This window comes from Lolium rigidum, chromosome 4 (assembly GCF_022539505.1).
Source record: "Lolium rigidum isolate FL_2022 chromosome 4, APGP_CSIRO_Lrig_0.1, whole genome shotgun sequence".
Taxonomy (NCBI): Eukaryota; Viridiplantae; Streptophyta; class Magnoliopsida; order Poales; family Poaceae; genus Lolium; species Lolium rigidum.
The window spans coordinates 73,077,239-73,087,649 of NC_061511.1; the positions used below are offsets into that span (position 1 = coordinate 73,077,239).

General features: G+C 41.9%; 1 protein-coding gene across 1 annotated transcript; it reads right to left on the reverse strand.

Annotated features, from left to right (window-relative positions):
- Positions 1–1,592: 1,592 nt before the first annotated feature.
- On the reverse strand, positions 1,593–6,697 carry LOC124647236. The gene is made up of 12 exons (XM_047187203.1): positions 6,518–6,697; positions 6,072–6,120; positions 4,815–4,967; positions 4,436–4,572; positions 4,226–4,295; positions 3,992–4,082; positions 3,826–3,895; positions 3,603–3,698; positions 3,209–3,308; positions 3,027–3,113; positions 2,749–2,825; positions 1,593–2,234 (listed from the first exon to the last, which is right to left on the reverse strand). The coding sequence occupies exons 1-12, from the start codon at positions 6,695–6,697 to the stop codon at positions 2,091–2,093; spliced, it is 1,254 nt and encodes a 417-aa protein (XP_047043159.1). The 3' UTR covers positions 1,593–2,090.
- Between the last annotated feature and the right edge of the window lie 3,714 nt (positions 6,698–10,411).

Here is a 10,411-nt window from a genome sequence, read left to right on the forward strand (position 1 = left end):
GCCTGGAGGCGCGCGCCGCTGTGGAACGCGTGGCCCGCGGAGAGCCGGAGCTATGCGGGAAGCGGATGGTGCCGCAGCAGGAGGCGGAGCGCGAGCGCGCCCGAGGCGCGCAGACGGAAAGGAGGAGGATGAAAGCCTCCGCCGCCGCCGCCGCACCACCCAGCTCGTGAGCTGGAGTGGAATCCTCACGCGTACAGGTCGCTCGCGTCGAGTGAAATCCACGGCCCCGACGGCGAGCCGGCGAGGAGCCGCCGGCGAGGCCGCCGGCCCCGTACGTAGTAGGATAGAAGTAGTAGTTAAAAAAAATGTAATATGTTCTTCTAAATGAAAACAAATGTTTATGTCTATGACACGCGGGCCAGGGGCGGACAAGGGGCGGACGCGAGCGACCAGCCTTCCGCGTCCGCGGTCACGCAAACCCGGCCCAGATTTGGGCCGGGTTTGCATCGTTCCGGACGCCGCGGCCATCCGTTTTAGGGATGGGTCCGCGCGCTGGGCCGGGTTTTTGTCCGTCTGGACCCATCCGAACGCGCGGGCGCGGGATGGGTCGGCCGGTTGGAGATGCCCTGAGGACAAACTTGTCAACAAATCTCGGGAACGCGTTTAGCGCTACGACACGAGAAAGGAGCGCAAACAGGGGATCTGTACCACTATTTAGGAGATAGTAAAGACTTTCCAACTATCGACATGGTAATTGTGTTACCCGGGATACTATAGCTTTCCAAATTGATTAATTTAATTTACTTGGTGGACCATTTAATTTACTTGGTGGACCATTGTTGAGGGACGATCAGATGATGCAAGTGAATCGGATAGGACTGAACGGTTAGGATTCTTTTAATGACGACCATCAAACGCGTTGAGCGTCAAACGACCAACTCCCATTTAATAGTAAAGATTTAATAGTAAAGATAGTAGTCACATGGCACTTTTTAATCAAAATGGCAATACTCAGCACTCAGCAGAGACGTGCCTATATAGCATATGCATTACCCCATTTATTGGGGAGATAGCTCCCCCAATAAAGAAACTAAACATGTCCACCAAAAGTAACAAAGCCTAAAAGAAACAAAACTAAGCTAAGAATATTTCATATGCAAATTGCTCGTCTAAAAGCATGTTACATCATAATGATAGAACTCTATTTGCAATAACTCAGAAATATGGTGTTCCGAATTTGAATTTTTCCAACAGAAGCATCACTTAGCCACTCACACGAGCAAAGCAATGCCCATACATAAGCGAACCAGAAAGATAAAAGAACAATAAATGCTAAATAATAATGTAACTTGGTGAATTAACCATATATATGACTAAACCAAGAGAGCTCATTGTAATATAAAATGTTCACTACTCCCTCCGATTCATACTAAGTGTCGCTGATTTAGTACAAAGTTGTACTAAATCATCGACACTTATTATTTCTCCCTGTACAACAAATTATCCCTGGCAACAAAAGAAACATTGTTAATTAACATGGTTGCAAACCAAGGCCCGGAAATCTCTGAAGTGCCACTATACAAACAAGTATGATGTGCCATGAACAATGCATAGCTGAAAGTCATTGCACCATAACTGTGCGGTGGTGGTCGCTCCTGCCTCTTGGACTGCTTCATTTTGTTTTATTCATTTTGCTCGACCACTTGGAAATGAAGCAACAAAAGTGGGGATGTGTAGGTTCATCCGTTTATGTGTCCATACCAAACCATCGATCCAATTATCCGAGGCAAAACTATTTTAGTTACATGGAGTATCCTAGCTCTGTAAATGCATGCCAATGCGTGGGACCTTCACTTGGAATAGCTAGAGGACTAGAGTCTAGAGGTAGAGCCCTGAACCCAAATCTCAGATCTCTGGATGAGAGATATCCAGCAAGACCCAGCAACTGTCGATCCATAATGCCAGTCAAGAAATCCAATGGTCATAGAAAGGTTCCCTACTTTCGCGATGCAACCACCAGATTAGCTAGGGCAAACATCTGAGATTAAATCATCTGCTTCCTGTATCTGCACAAGAACAGCTGAGATACTGCTTTCTCAGCAATGTCTTTTTTGTTTATTCGGAATATAGCTCGCGGATGCCACTTGTAATCATTTTGGCAAATCTGGATAACCCTTCACAGGGCCTACTAAGGACAAGGCTTCTTGCAATGCTTCTAAGAGATATCCTGGATGGTTCTCGATGCGCATGCAGCCAACTTGTGATGGTATTTTGTGCAGAACTCTTCCAACAATCTGCAATTACCAAATGCTGGAGTTACGGGAACTTTGTTACGGGATATTCTACAGGATGAGGTGGAGCAATTCGGTTGGTGCAAATTTTTTCCCTCCCATGATTTTAGGAACTGAAATTCCCCCCATGATCCTCCACGTTTTCCCGTAACTAGGATCCCGTAGAAACAGCCCGTAAGTGTAGCATTGTTGAATTAAATATGAGTGCGATATATTTTTTCCCAATCATAAAGTGTGTGTGTGTGTGAGAGAGAGAGGGAGATGATACAGTAAGAATGCAAGTATGCAAAAGGATGTTTGCTATGTTTTTCTTCCTTCGTCATTCTTTCTCATGAATCAGGTTTAGGTAACGACCCTAGCAATCGCAAAGCACGGTCCATTAACTAGGAATACAATAATCAAGTTAGCAGGAACTCCGTCACTTGATAACTGCTATGGCAGGTATTTATGAAGATTTCAATGTAATTCCTACCCGTAAAAAAGATACGATGTCTGAATGATGAGTTCAAGAACGAACCTTGCGAGCATAGCCACCATAGGCTATTCCTCCTATTAGAGCTTCCTGAGAACCAATCTTTTCAGTGGTGGTTGTCCCTGAATTTTTTCAGATAACACAGTTTTTCAGTAGGAATGTTCTCCCAGGATAGCAAAAACTCATAAATCTAAGTAAATTTATATTTATGGTGATTCATATAATCCAGCCACCGAACAGTGTTACATACAAAGTGACCATAGTTGCAATATGTATTTTTGTGAGATAATAACTGAACAAGGAAAATAGGGAAACACAATTACCAGGTAAAGTCCTAGACTTGAAAAGACCAGCTTTCTTTAAGCAATCTACAGTGTATAAGTTGGTGCCACCAGCCAGCTGATAAAAGCCTACCAGACCATAGTGGCAGCAGAAACTTAGAAATTGTGAAGAATATTATGGCCATAAATATTGCTTAAATATTACAAAGATTGAATTTGTTTACCAGGAGGCCTATCTGGTAGTGAAGTCAAATCAACAGCAAAAGAAACTGTTTCCCTTGTTGCGCCTCGACCAATGTCACCACTCATGGGCCGACCATCTAACTACGCACATAAATTGAAGTAACTGAAATAAGCCTAAATTAAAAGCAAGTACATGCTTTGAGGATCATTAGTACCATATATCATACGAACAGCTGGGTTCCTATCACACCAGAAGTATTGGTCAGAAAAGATCTGGCTACAAGTAAAAAAGTATTGGGTATCACAGTTTTCCAGTTGGAATAAAAACTAACCTAGAAACCCAGTTTGTTAAAGAAGTTCGTGAACAAAGCTATCTGACAAATTAGGAACAATGTGAAAGATACAATTGAGGAATTTATTATCTTGTGAACAAACCTGCCAAAGATTAGACCCTTCCACACGAGACTGCATTATCGTGTATATCGCACTCATAAAATCAATTGTTGATTCACCAGCATTAGGCAGGCTAACCTGAAATCCATGGACTTCCATATTTCTTATATGAGAAACAAGGGCAAATTTATATGAAAAAAAGGAATATGGTGGCATTTTTAGCAAAAGAATTAGCACATATGCAGATACAAAGTGTGAGGCTTACTGCGACCAACTTCACATTATTGACTGACTCACCCAAGCTGTTCCAGAGGGTATTGAACATATCGGTTCCCCTACAGTAGAGGAAAAAATTAAAACTAGTGTGCTAAGTAACAGAGGAAAAAAAAAATTACTTAAATGGAAGACCCTCCAAATAAAAGGAAACCCACTTTCCAGTGGTATGTATTTCTATTGCATCAACGTCACTCCTTTTCAACAGCTCAGCAGTTGTAGCAGGATCTCGTACATAGGACATAGCTTCTGAAATGGTTTCATGCAAGGAAGGTTATGTGCATGCAAAGAAGGTTATATGGAAACAAAGATACTGCTCAATTTACACGATCATGTAAACTATCCTTATGGCTGAAATAAAACAAGGAAGGAAAGAAAAACAAGGTGCTCACTTATTCTGTCATAAGGGCAAACTGATAAGCATCTACCGCAGCCATAGCATCGTTGGATAATGACACCACCCTGCACGAGGCAGACTTCCGATGATAAAAATAGTAGATAGAAGCTCCTGGAGAGAGAGAGAGAGAGAGAGAGAGAGAGAGAGAGAGAGAGAGAGAGAGAGAGTAAACAAGCATAAAAAGTAACCAAACTAATAGATATACCTCAAGTTTATCACATACAGGATCAGACTGAGCATGTTCTCCTCCAACCATGACCCTCTTTAGTGATATTGCATCAGCAGGACAAACTTTCTCGCATGGCTTTGAGCAATTCGGTGGGCACTCCTCAGGATCAAATTCTGAAGGACAGAGAGCAGTTCATGTCTTCAGAGGTGAAATGTTTTCAGCAGTTAATAAATCCTAGAGTTAAATAGACATGTGACAAGTCCTGCTAGTGAAAGCAGGAAACTGGGTACATTTATTACAGAGATATAGTAGTCAACAAACTTTCAAGCAATAATTCAAAGTAATAAAATCATTTTGCAATAGCACAAATGATTTTCAAAAATTAAACTAGAAGAATAATATATTGTTTGCTTACCAGCTTTGCGGAAATGAAGATCTCTACAATCATCATTTACACTAACCATCACCCATGGCCTTTGAACTGCTGGTACAATTGAGGTTGCTACATCGATTCCTTCATTCACCGCATTGACTACAGATGCATCTGCTGCACAATCGATGCAATCCACTGCATACAAAAAGCAGATCCTTGATTTATGCATATGCATACACCCCCATGCATTGATGTAACCACACCAAATCAGCAACTACAATAATTTGTCAAGGGTATTCTTTTGGCCATCAAATTTCGTTATCTAACGATTTCTATGGCTCATTCCATTTAATCGAGATGTGAATTACTTGGTCAAATTGTTCATTAGTTTAAATCTCCAAGCCTTTTGGAACCCTCGCGCACTTACAGAAGTCCCTCCATGGACAAGAACTTAGCAATCTGTGTGGATTTAGCTTATGAATATATTAACACAAAAATGTAAGTCCTCTCCATTTCAGTCTATTATCAATGGACAGTACCGCATATCCATATTTTCCAATAGGAGAGGAAATTTTTAATGTGCAGCCAAATGCATGAACCTGTCATTTTTTATGGTTCTGTTATTTATAAGCAAGGCAAGCTTGCGCTTGGGTTCACTGATGTTTGGGTTTCCATTTCCATCTTTCCAGGAAATATCAAACTCCAAGTAATTCAATTATCAATTCTTCTCTCACTATGTAAAGTTTAATAACATGCAAATAGGATTGTTAAGCTATTGGACTTGAATGCTAAAGATACACGAGTGTGGCGTTTTGTAGACCGAGCTACATGTAGCTCTTTATTTTCGAACACTCAAAATTCGCATTTTAAAGTTTCAAAAAAATCCGAAATAAAATTCTGGAGATAACCAATGATGAATTCTACAACGTTGTAAAATCTCAATACAAACTGACTTGTATTCTAGGCTACACAAAATTGACAAAATCTGAGAAATTTTATAGTATTCACTATAAAAATTGTCAGAACTTGTCATTTTTGTGTAGCCTACAATATAAAGTAGTTTGTATTGAGATTTTACACCATTGTAGTATACACCATTGCCGATCTCAAGAATTTTGTTTCGAATTTTTTAAAACTTTGAAATACAAATTTTGAGTGTTTGAAAATAAAGGGCTACGTGTAGCTCGGCCTCCATTTCATGTTTTCCAAGATACACGAGTGTGGCGTTTTGTAGACCGAGCTACATGTAGCTCTTTATTTTCGAACACTCAAAATTCGCATTTAAACCAGCATGTATACCTCCAGCAAGCGTGTAGACAAGGGAGAGATTCCTGACATCGGCAGCATCCTACAAGGCAGTGAATGGTGAACAAAACATAAAAAATCACAGTTCCAGTAATTTCTCAATTATTATCATCAAGCACATCGTCACCATCGCTAGTTGCCTAGTTCCACTTACCCACACTAACAAATCAGTGTCTCGAAGAAATATATGAGCGACACGAAGAATTGAACTACAAAGGTTAAATCAGTTCGCATTTTTAAGTACCAATAACAAGAGTAAAAACACTTCTCCTCTGTGTTATAACCATCAATTCATCATCATGAATCTCTCCTTCCTCTCAAGTATAATGAACTCATTCACCGACTAACTAGCCGCCCGCAGTCTCCCAGGGCCCTACCAGAACGGAGCGAAGGAAGCAGGAGCATTCTGTGAGGGGGGGAGGGGGTGCAATATGCGGTACCTCGAAGCTGGCGCCGCAGATGAGCTTCACCCAGTCGCCGCGGCGGAGAGCAGCAACCTGCGGCGGGTGGTCATCACCGGCGACGCGGATAGGTCGGTAGGAAGCGACGCGTGAGGCCGCGGCTCGTACGGCGGCGTGGGAGGCGAGGAGGGGCGGCGGCGGGGCCGGCGCGGCGGCCATAGCTTCTCGGGTGGTGGCGAATGATATCTTTTATTTTTACCTTTTTTTAGAAATTTAGTTTTACTTTTTCAGGGAACGGCGAAATGATATCTGCTTCACGGGCGAATGGTTGCTCACCCAGACCCGTTTCATGACGAGATGAACGGCCAGCACTTACTCCAACCGTTTCATAATTTTTAAAGTGATGTTTTTAATAATCAATATCATATGTCTGTACCTATCTTTACTTTAAGTTGCTAGAGGTGGCAGTTGTACGTAAAAAACAATCAGATTAATTTTTTTCTTATCCTTCTCCATAGATTGGTTCCCCCTCCTCCGGTCGGCTTCGCCGGCGTCAGGAGGAGTGGGGAACCCGATCTATGCGTGGAGTTTTGAATAAAAGTATTGTTTTCATTAGATTATGTTAGGATTTTGGTAGCCGTCTTCTTGTTGGTTTCCCCTCAATGGAGATGGCATCGTATGCAATAAGTGATCTTCGGACTTTCGTTCGGCGACGAGATCTTCTTCCCGGCGTCAATGGTGGTGTTGAACAATCACAATTTTTTAGGTATGGGTCTTCGGATCTTGCTTCGCCAGATCGATTTTGGATCTTTTGTCGTTGTTGCCGCGAGGAGGATTATCCTCGCAGTTTTTGTCCCGGCTGCTACGTCCTCGACAATGGTGATTCGTACTCTCGGCTCTCCATCGACGACGACAAAGCTAGTTGGTTATTATTCCCTCGATATACTCGGTGTTGGTACTCTTGCCGATGTTGTATGACTGCTTTAATGGTTGCGTGCGTGCACGCAGTCTTGGCATTGCGGCTCAAAAAATTATGGGAGAACTTTCGTCGGTATCTACGAGTCCATGGTTCGTTATGTATCTTTGGCTGCCTTCACAAGAGTACAAGATTGTGTCCTGGAAGAAGAAAGAAATTGAAGACCTCGAAGATTTGTTACTATCTTTTAGACTTTATTTTGTAATCGTTGGAGTCAGTTCATGTATCTCTACCATGTACTATTTGTTACTATGAATATATGTGGTATTGATTGTCAAAAAAAAAAAGTTGCTAGAGGTGGCAGTTGTACGTAAAAAACAATCAGATTAATTTTTTTCTTATTGTAAATAAATCGGTAGTTCATTTCGTCCTAACACTGTAGTGAAGCCGGCTTTCCGATGTAGCACAAAACTTCCTGCACGACCCATCCGCATCGGTCGTACGCTCCACTCCTGAGTCATTAACTCCACACGAGGAATCCCGGCCCATCCAATCTAATTTTTATGGTCTGTATGCACCGCATCAATGCAGAGCTCTGCTCCCGTCGCTATCTAGATAGACTATAATAAAATGCAAACACCCGCTCCAATGTGTTCTTTATTTTTTGGATACTCCATTCAACTAATTTCTAAATATATTAGTAATATTAGACGGTGGTGGGATGTTGAAAGCCATCTTCCATAAAGTTTTAGCAACAAACGTCATGATATGAAAGACGTTATATTTTCTCATCTTAATCATAGAAAGAACACTTTGTCCATCTTTTTCAATTTCATTTAACAAGGTTATACTTAGTAAGAATCACCTTCCTATGAAGGAACCACGTAAAAATCATGCTTTTAAGTGGTATCTTAATCTTCCATACGTACCTTCAAAGATACACATTGTACCATTAACCAAATCTAGATACATTGGTTTAACAATGAATATACGAATAGAAGTTAAATTCCATTTAAAAACGGCATCATGGTCAGATAGATAAACTAGCATGAGTATTTGTACCAATTGCAGCCATCTATTTCATTTATTTTCTAATAAGGTCCGCATGAAACCTATGTTTTGAGGGACCAATACCATAATATTTGCAAGTGTGACATTTTTATGACAAACAATATTATATAATGTTGGTTATTGCTCGGATGGAGGTGTATCCTTCCAGAATGTAGTATTCAACCCACTACAATCGCAAAAGATCCCCTCACTACAAAAATGACCCCCCATACGGGACAAAGTTTTTGGATGGCACAAGTAAAAATACAAAATCTAGTCTTAAAATGATATGCATAGTTCATATTTCTTTTTTACTTACTTGCTTATTATCTTTAATTTGAAGTGACCTTCATGGTGGATTTGATTTTTTATGCACGAATGTGTAGGGTCTCGCATAACACATGTTCAAGACTCAAGTAGAACATAACAATTCTTTATTGGCAAAATCTCTATAGCCATCCAACCTATGTTTTCTACTGGGTATGATTTGATAGGATGAGATTTCCCTAGTAGAACTACTAATTAAATGAAATCTTGGGACTAAGACTTGGCCATATTTTTGTAATGGGCCCAACCTAATTGTGACTCTAGACGGGATCCAGAACTGACTTTTCTTTCTCCCTGACCGTCTCTATCCTTCCTCCTCTTGAGAGTCCACTGTCATGTCCTAGAGCTTCATTTTCCCTTCTCCGGCTGATGTGGGCACTATCCTTCGGGTACCTGACATTAGTCTACCTCCGTTTGGTGAGCAGCTGAACGCTCCATGTTACATACATGCATACATCGATCTCCAGAAGTCGAGCCATCTGCTCAGAAGTCGAGCCATCTGCTCAGAGACCGTTGACAGTTTCTCGATCTCCAGAAGTTTTATGAATCAGCTAAAGGGCAAACGTACCCGAAGGTACCTGGAACACAACCCCCTAACCCACCGCCTACACCACAATATCAAGTTCAGCATTCCAACCTCGCACACCCAATGAAGCGTTTCGCCCACCTCGAGGACAGATGAGCATGATCCACAAAACTGGTGTCTCCAGGAGGGAATTGAAGAAACTTACGCAAGAAATCAATCTTGCAGAAGTCACCATGGTGAACGTTCCTGGGTTCATCGACTGGTCTACGCAAAGTATCCTGTTTAGCAGGGCTGACCATCCGATGTCTATTCCAAGGCCACGCCACGCCACGCCGCTCTAGTACTAGAAGCATAAATTGGCAGATTCACCATCAGAAATGTATTTATGGATGGAGGAAGCGGATTAAATCTATTATTCGCAAGCATGGTGAAGGCAATGGGCATTGCAACCGATATGTTGCAGGAATCTGGCACATGCTTTCATGGCATCGTTTCGACCTTGCCAGCATACCCTCTCGTCAAGATCTCTTTGAATGCCGTCTTCGACAAACCCGATAATTTCAGCAGGGAAATGCTCGAGTTCGAGGTAGTAAACTGGGAATCACAGTACCATGCTCTCCTCGGAAGACTAGCATATGCCAAATTTATGGCCGTACCTCATTATGCATATCTTAAGCTCAAGATGCCAGGCAACAACGAAACAAATATCACGGTTCATGGAAGTTTTTCTCGATCAGACAATTGTGATCAAGAATTTCAGAAGATTGCCGCCAAGTTCGGGATAAAGCAGGAAATCAAGACTCTGGATATCGTCCTCAAGAAATCACCTCTCGACGATAGGGCATCTAATCCCGAAGAGGTAGACAACGGCAAGAAGTCAAAGAAACACCCTGATGATCCTGCTACATCAGTACAAGTCGTCAAACCCTCGGCAGAAGCTGTTAGTGCCTCGACAAAAGCCAATAATGTTTCGGCATCCGCTATCAACGCTTCGACAGAAGCTATCGGCACCGCAATAGAAACTATTGGCACGTCAACAGACGTCGGCACAGTCCAAGCAGACTCTCCTCTTACTTAAGAAGATGAGTGGTGTCATCTATCTTTATCTCCCAAG